The sequence below is a fragment of the Carcharhinus amblyrhynchos genome, chromosome 7, assembly GCF_965287045.1.
Source record: "Carcharhinus amblyrhynchos chromosome 7, sCarAmb.v2.hapA, whole genome shotgun sequence".
NCBI classification, from domain to species: domain Eukaryota; kingdom Metazoa; phylum Chordata; class Chondrichthyes; order Carcharhiniformes; family Carcharhinidae; genus Carcharhinus; species Carcharhinus amblyrhynchos.
The window spans coordinates 62,847,458-62,864,780 of NC_137330.1; the positions used below are offsets into that span (position 1 = coordinate 62,847,458).

Genomic DNA, 17,323 nt, shown 5'->3' on the forward strand with positions numbered 1-17,323 from the left:
AAGCCACATGCATGAAAAGAGAATGGCCAGAATTCTCCAACCTCGCCTGCAGCCAGGATTCTCCAGTCCCAATGAACAGAGGTGATATGGCTGAGAGCCAAATTCTCCAGACTCGCTGGGAGCAATTGTGAGGAATGCAAGACCAGAGAATTGCAGCCAACATCCCAAGGAATAAGCAATCACCAGAGTTACTGAGCTTGCCAACTGGAACCATGTCCAAAAGCATAGTAGTTACATTCTCCTGATGCAGTGCTGGGTGACAGTGGAGGGTGGTGGTGAAATGCTTGACATAACCTGTCCTTAACAAATTCTCAGCCAAAATGGGCAATCCCTCAAATTATACAAGCCCATCACCTGTCCTTATTCCTGTTCTCTCCAAATCATTAAAGGCTGCCACAGTTGGTAAGAAAATCATATTTAAACAAGTGTCCAATTGCACCAAGCAGCATCCCTATATCAGCGCATCTTACCTTCATCAGGCATTCTTAAACTGCTTTGCATGTTTTCTTCTGTGAGCAATGATTTGCAAGTGAATAGTGAAGTATATTACGGAAGCTATTTTTCTCTTATGCTGCATAACATTGTGTCATGAGAAGTTCTTGTGGTTCAGTAAGTAGTTCCTGCATCTGAGCCAGAAGCTTTAGGTTCATGTCCCATGACTTGGCCTTGAAAGGAGCATTTATGATGCAGTTCAAACAAGTTGATAAACAGTCTGCCAACATTTCCCCATGATTCCCCAAAGGGAAGAAAAGTGCATGTGAAGATGCAAAACAAACAATTCTGTCATGCAGCTTCTGCTGAATCAAACAACACCGTAAATGGAACAATTTTGAAAAGGGTGCAGGAATAGACAGAGAGAGCTGGAGGCTCTTGTATACAAATCTTTCAAGGTGCCAGGATAAGTTGAAAAGACTGTTCAAAAAATAAACTGTTTCTTACCATAGATGTAAGTAAAGAGAACAAAAGAAATGAAGTTATAATAAACCATTATAACTAACTGGTTCGACTTCAGTTAGAGTATCATGTTCGTTTCTAAACACCAAATCTTAGGAAGGATTATGTGGATTTGCTGGTGTTGGACTGGGGTGGGCACAATAAGTAGTTTCACAACACCAGGTTAAAATCCAACAGGTTGGGTTGGTAGCATGAGCTTTCAGAGCACTGCCCCTTCATCAGGCACTCACCTGATGAAGCACCAGTGCTCCGAAAGCTCATGCTAACAAATAAACCTGTTGGACTTTAACTTGGTGTTGTGAGGCTACTTACTGTGCTTAGATAGGATGTCAAGGCATTGGAGATGATGAAGAGATTTACCAGGCTTTTACCAGGGAAAAGGGACTTTATATAGATAAATTAGAGAAAGCGAGATTAAAACAGAGGAGGTTAAGAGGAGAATTCAAAATTGTGAGGGGTTCTAAATCGAGTATTTACAAAAAACTATTTCCACTGGCAGGAGAGTCAGTAGCCAAAGCACATAGATTTAAGCGAACAGGCAAAAAAAAACAGGAGGCAGCTGAGATGATTGTTTTATTTTACACAGCAAATTATGATGATTTGCATGTAGGATAAAGATTTATCATGACTTATAAAAGGGGATTTTTACTTGAAAATGAAAAATATGGCAAGACCATTTAGATAAAGTCCACGCTTTATATGAATGTTACTGTCAGGCGACGGTGCAGAGGGACCTCGGGGTCCTTGTGCATGAGTCGCAAAAACCCAGCTTGCAGGTGCAGCAGGTGGTCAGGAAGGCGAATGGGATGCTGGCCTTCATAGCGAGGGGGATTGAATATAAAAGTAGGGAGGTCTTGCTGCGGCTGTATAGGGCATTGGTGAGGCCGCAGCTGGAGTACTGTGTGCAGTTTTGGACGCCGCACCTGCGCAAAGATATTTTGGCCTTGGAGGGAGTGCAGAGGAGGTTTACTAGGCTGATACTGGAGTTGAGGGGGTTGAGCTATGAGGAGAGGCTGAATAAACTAGGCTTGTACTCGTTAGAGTTTAGAAGAATGAGGGGAGATCTCATTGAGACGTATAAGATGATGAATGGGATGGATAGGATAGAGGTGGAGAGACTCTTCCCGCTCAAAAAAGACAGTAGGACTAGGGGGCACAGCCTCAAGATAAAATGGGGGCGGTTTAGAACGGAGTTGAGGAGGAACTTCTTCACTCAAAGGGTGGTGAATCTCTGGAATTCTCTGCCCGTTGAAGTGGTGGAGGCTGCCTCGCTAAATATTTTTAAGACGCGGGTTGATGGGTTTTTGATAAGAGAGGGGATTAAGGGTTATGGGGAGAGGGCGGGAAAGTGGAACTGAGCAGTGACAGATCAGCCATGATCTTATTGAATGGCGGGGCAGGCTCGAAGGGCTAGATGGCCTACTCCTGCTCCTATTTCTTATGTTCTTATGTTCTTATGTCAACCTGGAACATCACATCCACCAGTCAACTATTCTCATTTTTTGTCTGGGACTTTAAATCTTACTGTGCAGCACTTTCTGCAGCAACATCTCAGACCATTCACTATTTAATGAGAAAATGATTGTTGGCTTGCTGTCATTGATACTGCCAACTTTGTTGCTCTCCTTAGCCTCCAGAAAAACAATGACAGGCAATGTCAAACAGCAGCAGCCCAAAATCTTGTGAAGGGTTTTTCATACACAATGTGCCTATTACAATAAAGAGGAGGGTTTGCATCACAAATTTGGTGAGGCCTATCCTCCCAATTGTGCGCAAACAGCACCAATGGCAAAAGCAAGGTTTTCATCTGACCCACGCTACAGCAGTTGGTGAAGGCATGATGCTCAAACTAGGCGCAAACTATAACAATATTCCTTTTTGCAGCATGGATACCCTCAACTTAATGAGCACAAATTTGCCAAAATTATATACATTCTTCAAAAGCTACTCTGTGCAAAGTAAACACTATTACTTGCAGCAACAGTTTTAAGCTCCCACACAGCATGATGACATGTATTTGTCACATCACGTATTTGTAAATTGTCACTGCCACAGATGGTTAGACATGCCCCAGTTGAATGAAAATTAACAAATAATTTCATCAATAATGAAATAGGTAATTAGAGGCTGACATTCCATCACTAATTATATATTTAGTTCTCATTTTAGAAGTGTTTTGCTAAATTATGCAGAGTTGTGGCTTGCATAACAAGTACTGATACATATAAAATATTTAATTTTCAGTAGCAAATTGAACAGCGAATCATTTTTTTCTGCTGATTAGTTATCCCAAAAAGCTCAGTTTGATCTAGGACGATGCAGTCTGCTTGATGGACTCTCCATCCACTGTGTTAAACTTTTGCTCCTTGCATCAGTGGCCACACCATGGCTGCATATGCATCTACAAGTTGCACTGCAGAATTTTGCCAAGATTTCTTCAGCAGCAACTCCCAAGCCAAAAAGCTCTAATATGATTGCACTGAGACATCTTTACATCCAAGTTCCCTCCAAGTCACACAGCATCCTGACTTGGAAATATATCACCGTTCCTGTGTTGGGTCAAAGTCCTGGAGCTCTCTTACAGCACGGTATTTGCATCTACACCACATGGATTGCAGCAGTTCAAGAAGATGGATCACCCCCACCTTTTCAAGGATAATTGGGAATGGGCAACAAATGTAACAAAGGCCATCTACTTGCATCCTTGTAAAACTACCTGCTTCATCAGCCTACCTCCTGCTAAAATCATTAATTCTTTTGGTTCTGCAAACCCATGCAATCCTCTGCCTTCAAATCCTCCTTTAAGACCTTCTTTAAAACCCACTTCTTCAGGCTTTCAGTCACCTCTGAAATCTCTTTCTTTGGCTAAACATGTATTTTTTCCTTTGATCTGAGTGAAATGCCTTGGTATGTTTTCTTTATTAACAGTACCATATATTTTACAACTGGAGTTGCTCTGTTTATGGTGTTATTGAACAAGATACTTTGATGGCAAATCCGGAAGAAAAATAGAAAAATAGAGATAGGAGTGTCTCAAAACCGGAAACATGGGGACTGATGGCTTTCGGATCTTGCTAGATTTCGGGGCAGGGAGTTCAGGTGATGGGTGGTTCGGGTCAAGCTGAAGTCAGGTGGGATGAAGGGTTTCTTGGAGCATGGGACTATGTCAACATGAAATTGGAAAAGGAGCTAACTATCCACAAGTCCCACTAGCCTAAACATTAGACGCACACTTGCGAAACCCAAAACAAAATGGCTACTATTCACAGTGATTCTGTGATTGGACAGCACTTACTGCACCATCCTGAGTATCTAATGGCTACACGAACAAACAGTTTAGTATGAACAGTTGAGCTCATAATGCATGTTTGAAACTATGTAAGTTCATATGCAAGATCTGTTCTTTGCAAACAAAAGGAATATGTTCAAATCTTTTTTAGATTACCCAAGACTTTGGGGAGCCCATATGACTTAGAAATATGTCACCATTCCTTCACTGTCAATGGGTCAAAATTCTGGAACTTCCTCCCTAACAGCAGTATGTGTGTATCTATACCATATGGACTGCAAGAAAATCAAGAAGGCAACTGAACACCACCTCCTCAATGGCAACTAGGGATGGGCAATAAAAATATTCTTGCCAGAGACACCCGAATCCCAGGAACAAAGAAAAGAAGAAAAGGCCTGGTAGGAAGTGGGATTTACCAGAAAGATATCTAGACCCCAAAGGTTAAGTCACAAGGAGAGCTTGTATTCCTGAAGTTTGGAACATTAAGGGATGATCTGACCAAATCTGAGAAGATATTAAGGGAAACTGATAGAAAAGACAGAAAGCTACTATTTCTACTGGTTGAGGAATCTGGGACTTGAGGGCATGGTCTACAAATTAGAGCCAAACATTTCAGCTGTGAAATTGGTGTACACTTTTGCACATAAAAGGCTGAATTTAACTTCCACACAGGAGGTCTTCGCCACAGAGACAGAAATGACCGCCATTAGCAAACAGAAGGGTTATATGTGAATGATTACCACAATCACTTGGTTACCGGTCAATTAACATCATGGCAATGTGAAGCCCATCTAATCCAGGGTGGGCAGAAAGACATTGATCTCAGCGTCACCTGACAGCAATGCAGGTGCTGGCATTATGATTAAAGGCTACCAGTCCTACACCCTGTGCTGACTTCCCCAGGCAAAGATCCATCTGGCTGTTCGGAAGACCTCCCAATTCCTCAGGGTGCACTGGAAGCCCTGGGTTGATAGGTTTTTGATAGGCAAGGGGATTAAGGGTTATAGGGAGAGGGCGGGAATGTGGAACTGAGACACGACAGATCAGCCATGATCTTACTGAATGGCGGGGCAGGCTCAAGGGGCTAGATGGCCTACTCCTGCTCCTATTTCTTATGTTCTTTGATAGGCAAGGGGATTAAGGGTTATGGGGAGAGGGCGGGAAGGTGGAACTGAGACACAACAGATTAGCCATGATCTTATTGAATGGCGGGGCAGGCTCGAAGGGCTAAATGGCCTACTCCTGCTCCTACTTCTTATGTTCTTATGTTCAACTGAGAACCTCAGGGACGCACCGGGAGGTTGCTGCAAATATGCCTGGAGGTAAACACCATGGTTTGACAATGCCTCTTTGTAGGTTCCCTTCCAAACTGCAAACAAAAGGCAGGAGCTCCTTTTCCCAAAGAACAGTGCAAAGAAACCCTGCCACCTGACCAAGAACAGCTGGACAGAGATAGCAGAGGAGGTCAACAGTGCTGCAAGGGGACCAATGACGTCCTGCACTCTGGCCAGGTAAGTCCTATTTATTGCTCAGCTTGTTGAGGTTTGCAATTAGCAATGCAGGATGGTTTGTTACATGGACAGGGATTGTCCAGGGATCCCCTGACATTGCAATGCATTGGCACCAGCTTTTGGATAATGCATTAATGCATCTGGATAACTATTTTGGCAGCCCATTCCACATCTCATTGACATATAGAGGCCTATGGAGGCCAACAGCCATTGCCATTTCATTTGGCTTTCATACCATGGAATCAGTTGTTATTTAATTTTTCCTATCATAGACCCTCACTCATTTACTTTAAATAACTTAAACATCCTTTTTTTTCAAGGAAAGTACAAGATATCAGAATCTGAATGCAAAACCATTCTACAAATCCAATGCCCTTTCTCATTTTGGAACAGGGTGATAGATAGAGTCTGATCTCAAATTGACTTTGTCTATAACTATCAAATAACAGACCAAAATATGATTCAGCTACAAATAGACTCTGATATATTTCAATCAGTTTATCACATTTCACACAAGCCATGTTTAATAATCATGAAAAACTCAATTATGCTTAAGCATCTTTTCACATTTGCTTCTTTTAATTTTATCTTTATTGCGCTGATGCCCTTGCGCTCCCACTTGTAGCATCATTTCTGCATTGCTTCTAAAATAATGTATACTGCAAACCATTGCTTCCCCACTGAGCAGTCTGACAAAAATAGCCCTCTGCTTCAGCGACATATAACGACAGGTGCCTCTTTCAACTGTAAAATTTGCAGACATTCCCAATATAACAGGCTTTCCTTGACATGACCATCAAATATCAAAGCTCACCCTTTAAATGGATCATCACCTAATATGGTGTGAACTTTCCAATTCTGCAATCACTTGTGCTGCGTTCTGCATTTCTGGGAAACTAAATCTAATGTTCAGAAATACTAGAAATTCAATAAATCATTAACAGTTATGGATTCACCTTTTTAATTTCACTAAGATCAAAAAGCCAGTGAACTGAAAACACTGAAATTTCAAATCACTAATTTTCAACACGTGCAGAAAACCCTGAATTGTTTCTTTGGTGAAACACTTCATGCATTCAACCTATATTAACATTGTTTTATAAAAGCGTAAGCTTACCTTTAAAATGATCTGAGTGGAACAGAGGTTACATTTTCTGAACAGGTCAGGCTGCAGTATTCAAAAAGTTAATCTTGAGCAATCCTATTTGAGTACTTTGAAAGTTCAATGATCTATGCATTAACTATGCACTGTTCTCAATCACTCTGAAAATATGACTTTTGACTTTTAGTTTGATCACTTTCAGATAAAATGCATATTTGCGCACCAGATAACAACTGAAATACTTTAAAAATGACTTCTTTTTCAGTTTGCATGAGACAAACTGTTTGCCATTATATAATTATACTATTAGAAAACATGAGATAAGCAAAGTACAGAGAATGTAGAATATTGTTTATTAAATACACACTATAAAAAAGTGGAGATATAAACAAATATCATTTGTGAACAAAGTGAAAGGTTGCTTCTGGTCCACGCAAAAGTCATAAACAAGTTTTCTGCACCAAACTTTACTTTGAACTTTTTCCTCCAAGGAGTCTTTTAAAAGCCCACCCCAATGCTTAAGGGATTAAAACTAAAAGGCCAAAAATTTCTTACCTGTCACACCGAGATCCTGTATATCCAGGAGGGCAACGGTCACATATTATCTCTCCCCTAGAATCCAGGTGACAGGTTGGGCTAAAACTATGTTGTTCATGTTGTTCAGACACAGACACAAAAAGAGACAAAAACAAAAGACACTGTATTAGCTGCATAGCCAAGTGCTCTTTACTGAAATCATCACTGTGGAACCGACGTGAACTGCTTTTCTTTTCCGGCACCAAAGATAGAACAGGAATCTCATTCCAGCTAACCGTTCCTGAAATGACTATTGGATATTTCGGCCGACACTGTATATAGTAAAAGGGTGGCACCATCTCAATGGCATTTCAGCCTCAAATTCCCTGTGGCATATCACTCTGTACTATAAAAAAAAGGAATGTACAGCTGCTTGCCTGTGTCTAAATCTTGGAAACACTTTGTATCTGACTGTAATCACAGAATTGTAATTTAATAACCACTAAGATTAACAATTATTGATTTTCGTAGAATCCCTAATGTGCGGATGCAGGCCATTCAGCCCATCAAACATCTAATCCCACCCAGGCTCTATCCTGTAACCCCACATATTTACCCTGCTAATCCTCTGACACAATGAGGCAATATAGCATGGCTAATCAACCTAAAATTTATTTTCCAGTCCTGCCGATGATGGGTTTCATGGTGGGAGGGAGTAGAAATATCAGAGGCCAAAATTCGGTGGTGGTGGTGGTGGAATCAGTGTCAATTTGGAATTTATTTCTTACCAATTTCATGATGGCTGAATGACAGGTCATGTTTCCTGCTGATCTATGGCAAGGACCACATTAATATGCATTGCCATCTCAGGAGTGCTCATTAAAAAAGCCACTCACCAGCATCATGGTCCCCCCTCTCAATTAAGTGCCACACCAGCAACCCAATCAGTCAAAATTGCATTTAGTTATAAATGGCATGCAGCTGCCCACCCTCAGGTTGCACTCTGAGGTGAGTGTAACAATCAAAGCCTCCCTGCAACAGCACTGCTCTTGATGGATTGACATTTGTGTACAGTTGGTCTGCTCACGTTGGGTACCTTCTTAATCAGGGAGGACAGCACTCAGGATGTGCTGCAGGCCTCAAGCAGGGTCACTCTCTGAAACAAAGATCTGCATTTCCACTGGGGATGGGGGAAGGGGCAGATGACAGAGACATGAGGGACAATACATACGATGGAATTGGATAGTGATGAGGGCTACTGCTGACAGAGGGAAGATGCAGGATAGGGAAGCTAGAGTCTGATGTGGAAGACTAGAATGCAGGCACAGAGTGGGTGGATGGATAATGAACAGGATAGTCGGGGATAGGGTTGTGTTAGTGTGACAAATGAGAGACAGGTTGCACAGACCCTCCTGGGGACATTGGAGGGGGAAGAATGGGATAAGAGAGAATGCTGTGTTCAGTAATGAAGGAATGTGAGAGCTCATTGAAAAACAGTCATACTCTAGGCTAAGAGGTTGGAATGAGTGACTAAAGGCAGTCTTGGGGCTTTGTAGGCTATGCTGCAGGCTATGCTTAATATGAACATTGTAATCCCATTGCAGGGAGTGACAAGTCTTGTGTCTTCAACTGGGATAAGGCACAGCTTGGTGATCAGGGCATTCCCCTCATCTAACAGACTGCAGAAGGTCGTAGTTAGGGGAGGCATCTACAGCCTGTAAATGGGGGAAAAGTAACAAAGGAGGTGGGAGAGGGGAGGTTTGTGAAGCACTCTTGTGCATTGGGGTTCTCCTTTGTATGTAACCATGCGCACAGCCTCAAAATGGGGAGGGATGAGGTCTGCATAGGGCATGGAGACATCAACAGTGATGAATACTGGGGCGGGATTGTCAGCAGTCCAGGCCTCTTTCTGCACTTAGGGATTCTATGATTCTGCAGGAGAGTCGAATGTCCCATGGACTGGGAGGACATCCCTGCCACTGCCACTGAAGATTACCTCTTGCTCAAATATCTTCCCTGCAGGTGATTCCAGGGCTGTGCAAGGGCTGTCAATGCAGCAACTCACATCCTTCAACACCTAAATGTATCAAGGAGGTGACAGATACTCTCTACAGTATGGCTCATCATTAGGTGAAGCTTACATTTGATAACCGTAGCCAGAGTGTTAGCTTTCTGGGGTTTGAAGCTGTCTCAGGCTTGCCTACGTGTGAAATCAATTGCACACACATGGCACCGAGTGCCCAATGGCAGCCCTTCATGATATTCATTAACAGGAAATGGTTCCATTCACGAACACTTAACTGGTGTGAAATCATCAGAAGCACATCATGCATGGTTGAGCAGGTATCCTGGGAGTTCCCATGATCGTGAGTCACTCCTAGGTGCCTCATATATTCGACCTTCATTACAGGACTGACTCATTGGGGATAAGGGGTATCTGCTCAAACGATGGGTAATGACACCCGTGCATCATCCTCAGAGCAGAAAGACAATGCAGCATGTAGCTCGACAAGATCCATCATTAAGCAAACCATTGGCATCCCTAAGACGCGCTTCTGAGACTTGAATCATAGCATCCCTACAGTACAGGAGGAGGCTATTTGGCCCATCGAGTCTGCTCCAACTCTCCAACAGGGCATCTTACCCTGTCAAGTTCTTGCATGTCAGAGACATGACATCAGACAGAATGTAGATGGACCCTCCATTCTTCAGTCAGCTCTCTTGCCTGCACAACTATGTCAATATTCTGTCAAAACTATAAATGAATATCCTATAGAAGGAGCAAAGAACTCAAAACATTAGCTGTTTCTCTTTACACAGATGCTGCCAATCTTGCTGAATTTATCCATCATTTTCTGTATTTAAGATTTCCAGCACTGCAGCATTTTCCTTTTAATTAAATGATTATCTGGTAAAGTGCAGCATTGTGCACTTGGTGGCACAGTAGTTAGCACTGTTGCCTCACAGAACCAGGGACCCAGGTTTGATTCCAGCCTTGGGTCACTGTGTGGAATTTGCACATTCTCTGTGTCTGCGTGGGTTTCCTCCAGGTGCGCCGGTTTCCTCCTACAGTCCAAAGATATGCAGGTCAGGTGGATTAGCCATACAAAATTGCCCCTTAGTGTCCCAAGCTGTATAGGTTAGGGGAAGTAGCAGGGTGTTAATACGTGGCATTATGGGGATAGGGTTTGGATAGGATGCTCTGTCGGAGAGTTGGTGCAGACTCGAAGGGCTGAATGGCCTCCTTCTGCACTGTAGAGATGCTATGATTCTCCAAGATGACGCTGAATAAAACTTATTTTTTGCTTGAAAAAGTAAAGCAGTAAGTACGTGTTGGAACTGAAGCCATGAGTCATGACTTTGTGAGGCTTTGTTTAAAGTTGAATACCAATTGGATTTTTTTTTAAATTAAGACTGTCTGTACTTTCTGAATAAGTGATTCATTGTCTATGTGGCTGTCAGATTGAGAATGTGAATGGCATTATGATGGGTGCAGGGAACAATGAATCAAGCTGCAGCAAAGAAAGCATTAAAGTATCCTCAGAGTTCTATTCACCACGGAAAAGAATTTTTTTTAAAACCCCTTAAAGGTTATTTACACAGTACAGAACAGTGTAATACCCCGGCTATATAGTTTTCCTCATTCTGTATTCTCGATGACTTTGCCACAATTAGATTATGTGGTGCTTTAGGAAATTATATTAATGGATAAAGTTTAATTATGTTCTTCTGGCACTTGATATTGTTATTAGTATTTATTTGTTTGAGTCTTTCTATGATAAAGAAGCTTTGCATCAACCTATTGTACTTATCTAGGTTACAAAGACAGTGTCCATTTTCCCTTCTCAGAAGTGAAAACCCTGAGTTGAATAGAGACAAGGGAGAGAAGGCAAACGCAAAGTAATGAAGGGGAACAAAAGAAAATCCCAAAGAGCAGGAATTCTTCACAGTGGGTTTTCCTGGAAAAGGACGGGAAGTGAACAATGACAAAAGCAAAATACTGCAGATGCTGAAAATCTGTGATGAGAATAGAAAATGCTGGAAGTTAACACTTCAGGTCAATGATCTTTCATCAGAACCTCTTTATATTTCTGGCATTTTCTGTTTTCATCTCAGATTTCCATCATGATTGAGTATTTCACTTTTGGAAAGAAGGTGAAGCTAGTTATTTTGCCAATGACTTTTCATTCCATAACCCAGGTACTGGCAATGATATATAATTTCACTATGCATGCCACCAGGTAGAACAAGGACTACAAGGCGGAAGCCTGTGCTCACTCCATGGCAGGTTTGGGGACAGAGAGAGTGTGGGGTGTGGGGGGGAGGGGAGGTTGGGGGTGGGGCGATTACCATTGTTGCCAAACCCTCTTCTCCATGAATCCGGCCCTGTAAATCTTCCCCACCTCTCCTGCAACCCAACCATCAGTCACATCTGGTCTGGGATCCTAGGCTTCAAGTAGTACCAGGAGCAGCTCCTGCCTACCTGGTGGCTTTCCTATCCAAGAGAACTGCCACCATATCCCAAGTAAGACCTTTTTGCCAGCAGGCCAAGTTCCTGAATGAAACACAATATGGTGATTCTCCCCAAAAAAGAGGCAACATGGGAACCAGAACCATCGGTGCCTCCACAAGATTCCACCTTAACATAAGAAGTACATTTCCTGATTCTACAGGTGTAGATAAATTTATATCTCTCTTACTTATTTGTAGAAATTAACAATGGACAACTGCATGGATGGCAATCACTGGGTGTTCCTCGAGTTGGATCTCCATAAAAGCCGGGTCGACATCTAGCACAAGATGGGCCAGTGGTATTATGTTGACAATTCTAGAATAAATAATATTTCCTTTAAGAACCTTCTTGATGAAAGGCAAATGATTTTTGTTTCATTATTTTACTTTAAATTAGATTGTGCTTTAATGAATACATAAAAGAGTTACCAGCTGAACAAACTGTCATTCCATGATGTCCCTTGCTGCTAAATTACATATTTTTTGAATAAACAAATTAATTCTGATATCTTAGTTTCATTAGCTATCTTAGAAGTAACTTCAATTTCCCTCTCCAAAGATCACAGACACCATTATAGAAGCTTGAAGATTACTGTGCACAATATAATTTTGAAAATGTTTAATACATTTGCATCAATTTCTTCATAAGCTAGTTTGATGGGGGCATCAAATTAAAATAACCATGCTAATGTCTCTGTCAAAATAACAAAGAAAGAATTTGATATGAGCATCCTTTGATCCTCAGAAAGCTGCAACGAGTGTCTAATTCAGCAGACATATTCACAAAATATTGGTTTGAGAGTAGAAAGGCCGACTCTTTCCTCTCCAGTTTCCCTCTTCTCACTGGCCAATCAGCACTTCTTTCATGATCCCCACAATTCAATTCTGAGCCAGGTACAGGAAGTGTGTACAGCCTCCCAGTCACCCTGCTGCTTCTGGAAAGGCAGCAAAGAACTGCAGCGAAACGGAGATTTGTATCCCAGCAAAACTGAGCAATAAGTCTTCAATCATACTATCATATGGAGAGTCCTAACTACCTTAATACATGCTTTAGAACACTGATGTGATTAGCTCAAAATATGCAACAATTTACTTCGCAACAGAAACATTTTCCCATCTTCAGGCAAATTCCAAGTAATGAAAAGCATTGTAACATGTGTAACAATTCCAAAACTGCAATGAAATTCAAAGCATTTAATATTTCTTTTCAGATTTCAAAACACGTTTTGCTTTGCCATAACTTGTGCTGCAGTTTGCATCTTTTCATTTGGCATAAAGGTATAATGCACATTGCATTGAATTAAAATGTGTAAATTCATTAATACCAAAAACTTCCTTAAATATATGATCTATGTGCAGTGCCTAGCAATAAAGATTGCATTTCTAAAATGACATTTATGTGGAATGTCCTTCATTAATTAGAGTTAACCTGTGACATGAAGATAGAATGCTCCCTCAAGAGAGGGACAAATTGTAAAACCAATTATTACAATGAAGAAAGCGCCAAGGTATAAAACTAATTTCATCATCCTAACACACAAACAACAATCCATGAAGTACTATTTAAATAATAAAATGATAAAAGTTACTTTCAGCCTTATGCCTTGTTAGATTGGATAAAAACAAACCATCTTTGAGTTAATGAGAATAGTGAACTTGGCATATGGTATGCAAGTCACAGAAGTGTTCAGGATAAAAGAAAAAAAAGAGTTTAATGCAAGTCCACCCTCATTGTTATGAATCTGATATCAGTACATTTGAGAATTAAGTACAGAGCCACTGACAAAGTTAGGTTAAACGTTCTACTAATTTGATTACTGTGAACAATTAAATATTTTAATGTTTAACTGTATGAAAAATATTCATACTTGCTAGTTTGATCAAAACTGCAATTTAAACAATTTTTTTTGGTTTGTGAAGATGGAATCAAATGCAAATTAAAATAAAAGCCTGAAAGTTTCATTAATGATGCCATTGTCTTCCTGTAATGTTTATGTATTATTTGGGTAGGCGAAAAACTTCCAAAAATGTTTGTTATACAATCCTCTGACAGCCTAGTGAAAAGCTGAGTTTATGTCATGGGTTTGCTAATCTCAGCCACTCTGGGCATAATTCTCAGCAGCTGCCTTCCAGGTTCCTTTATTAAGGAGAGGAAACATGACCAAGTTTCACATACTTTTTGGAATCCATATTCTTTGCGCACATTTGTAAACGTTAGGTGAAAACAGAATTGCGTAGCTTCACTATTCAATCATGAATAATAATACCCAAGCAAGTTATTAGAGGGTCCCTGGCATTATGCGAATTGCCCTGCAAGAAATAATCAATGTGAAAAAGAACAAATATTGTAAAGGCTATTTGTTCAAAAATTACTTAATAATTGTCACTTATTCAATGAAATAACCATTTATTATCTCATGTACAAGAGCATTCGTAATCTTTCAGAAATGTCTCAAAAGCCTTGACATACAAAAGATTATGGTGATTTGCAATGATTTTAATATCCATGTTCATCTTCCATATAATTGAAGTCATGATGTGACAACATATTAGTTGTGTGTGCACGTCTGGGCAGATTTGCTACTGAGTGGGCAGCACTTGCGGAATTGTCGGTTAAGCCTCCTTATGTATTCCTGGGCTCCTTATGTAGCCCAGGCAGATATTATAATAAGAGAACACATGCGCCACAGAGGAAAGAGCGACTGATTGACAGCTTCAGTATTCTGATTTCTGCAGTCAATTTCACAATGTTTGTTTACATAAGTTACGTGGCATCAAGGGTTTGTGGTTTTTGAGACTTCAAAGGGCCTTTATTGGTTTGTACTTTAGATGTTTCTTTTTCAATAGGAGAAACTTCTCGTTGAATGACTTTTCTTCCCAGGGACCTTTTACATATCCCATCTTACAACATCGGGCCCATTGGCTCTATAAAGTGTACAGCAGGTCAACGAGGATGGCATTGCCATAGCTCGACATAGGAGGAGCATGAGAGAACTTGAGGATGGACAGAAGGACAGACAGAGTTCAGCATAGGGAAATATGAGGGGCAGTAGGGTCAGTGAAAGAACAAGTTTTGACATAGAGGGCATGAAGGGAAAAGGAAGTGGTGGTAGGGCAGAATTTGGCAATGGGCTCATGAACAGAACATTTTGAACTTGCCTTATAAAAGGTCACTTAATGCAGACTAAGACTCACAACTCTTCTAATGCATCATGTACCATGACTCTTTAAAAATCTGGTCTGAACTCTATGAAAATTGCAGAGGGATAGGAGGTACCTATCTCTGCAACAGAGCTGGCCAGGATGAAGAAGCTGGATGCAGACTTCTGACATGAACCAGCTCGCACCCATTAAAGCTTTCATGCATGCATTGGAGGCAGACATAGGAGCAATGCTTAAGACATACCCATGCATAACACTTCCCCATCTTACCAACAAGGTAATTCTCCCTCCGAGCGGTTTTCCAACAACCCCTCACCAGGGGCTGCTCGCTTGGCATCAGTGCGACCTCAGACATATTTTAAGTCTGTCTCCACTGCTGATAGCTTTCCTCAGGGGCTACATGCAATTTCAGCAGTGGCCATCAAGGCATTGCTGGGGTCAGAGAGCTGCAGCCATTTGACTGGCTATAAAACTCAGCATTGGGACCTCTTAAACAGCTGCGAGGCAAGCCAGCCAATCACAGACAGGGCCACCCTGTTTTTTTATGCTGCAGGACATGGACATCACCCTGAGAGAAAAAATTCAGCCCTGGATGACTCCTTTCCCCTGTTAAGTGTGATACTCACAGACAATACTCATTCTTTAGTTCATAAGTTTTACTAACACTTGAAACATATTTTGCACTTCATTAGTTTAGAGCTCCCACCCGATTATTTATTTAGATTATAGAAACCAAGTGAACTGTTTTACATATTTCCCCAGGTCTGACATAATCAATTTCATGCTGATATTTCGCTAATCCCTCAAGTCTTAGTAATCACCTATTCTCATTCCACAGTGACACATTTCAGTCATTGTGATGGAAGTAGTTTAAATGGCTCACGCCAAGGCTTCTTAAATTACTCAGCATTTACTCAGTTTAGTTCAGGTCAAAGATACCAGGATCAAAATTATATGTTTGAAGGATGAGTGCTTTCATTTTTGCTTTAACTACAGTTCCATGTTTCATTGCACAGCAAAGGTTATTGTGACAGTGGTTTAAACTGGAGTGCTGAGACACATCTGGAATTGGAATTGAAGTTTCAGCACCATCAAGAATCCTTTAACTTGTTGAATGCTTTATGTGCAAGTCATGCCCCCAGGTAAAAATGGTACACCTTTGGTAGAAAGATGGTAGTAATTCTGGGGGGATAGCTAGATAACTGATAAAAAATAAAAATGATCTGGTCACAATTACTTTGGGATTCCGGCAATGATACCAGCCACAAAGTTCTAGTAGACCCAAAAACCATTAGTTTGTCAGCCAGGATGCCTGATCTCATCAAACACACCAGCAACAAAAGCCTGGGACCCTAAAGAGGTTGGGCACAGAAATATGTTCTTTCATTCGATCCTCAACCCCACCCTTTTCCTTTGCTTCATTAGCAGAAGCCTTGATGCTAGATTGATCAGGTAGTTGCTGGCTATGCAGAAACTAGCCTGTGGCGGAACCCTGAAGAAGTTAAAGTGATAAGGCCTCCAGAATATTTGCAGATGTATGGGGCCACTATTTTATGGTACTCCATGAATTATCAGGTCAACCCACAGTAAAACCGGCAAAGCTGTTTGATTATGATACCGATTTTTATGCAGATTTACTGCATTTATTGAATAAAGGAGTACCTCCCTGGTTATATCTTGTTTGTTTCCATTCATCCTTCTGCTGTCACATTTTCAGACTTACAAGCAGATGTTTTGAACATTATCATGGAAAATAATTTTAAAGTATCATCATAGCATAAGCTGATATTTCCCATTAAGTAAGCTGTTTTTTGGTAACATGAGGCATTAAATGACCATAACAATAAATATTATGAGAGACAGACGGTGCAATCAATGTTGTACTAATGTAGGCTTTTGAGTAATGCTGCTATATTTCAAAATTAAAAATATCACTCCAACTATTACATTGGCATCAATACATAATTCAGACAGAAATACTCTCACCCACCAAAAGGATCAATGTATTTAATTAATTAATACTCACCAAACATTCTCCAGTGACAGAATCACAATAGTTAGAGTGGCCATAACAAACACAAGGTACACAGACTCCTCCATAGAGGGTGCCATTTACTCGTCTGTATCCTGGCACACAAGACTGAGAAGAAAAATGTCTTTATTATTTTGTGAAGGAATATTTTCACTCAGACAAAATATGCTGCTTGTATTTTAATAGATTTCATGACTTGTCAAATGTTATATTTATAATACTGGTATAAATATAATCAAACAATA

The 17,323-nt window shown here is 40.8% G+C and overlaps 1 protein-coding gene across 5 annotated transcripts in view; it reads right to left on the reverse strand.

Moving 5' to 3' along the window:
- Positions 1–17,323, reverse strand: part of lama2 (laminin, alpha 2) — a 363,864-nt gene that overhangs the window by 162,699 nt on the left and 183,842 nt on the right. For all 5 annotated transcript variants that reach the window (XM_080192473.1, XM_080192472.1, XM_080192475.1 and 2 more), the window contains 3 exons: positions 17,073–17,186; positions 12,073–12,200; positions 7,412–7,498 (listed from right to left, as the gene is read on the reverse strand). In XM_080192473.1, coding sequence (XP_080048599.1) covers positions 7,412–7,498; positions 12,073–12,200; positions 17,073–17,186 — 329 coding nt within the window. The remainder of the gene's footprint in view (positions 1–7,411; positions 7,499–12,072; positions 12,201–17,072; positions 17,187–17,323) is intronic.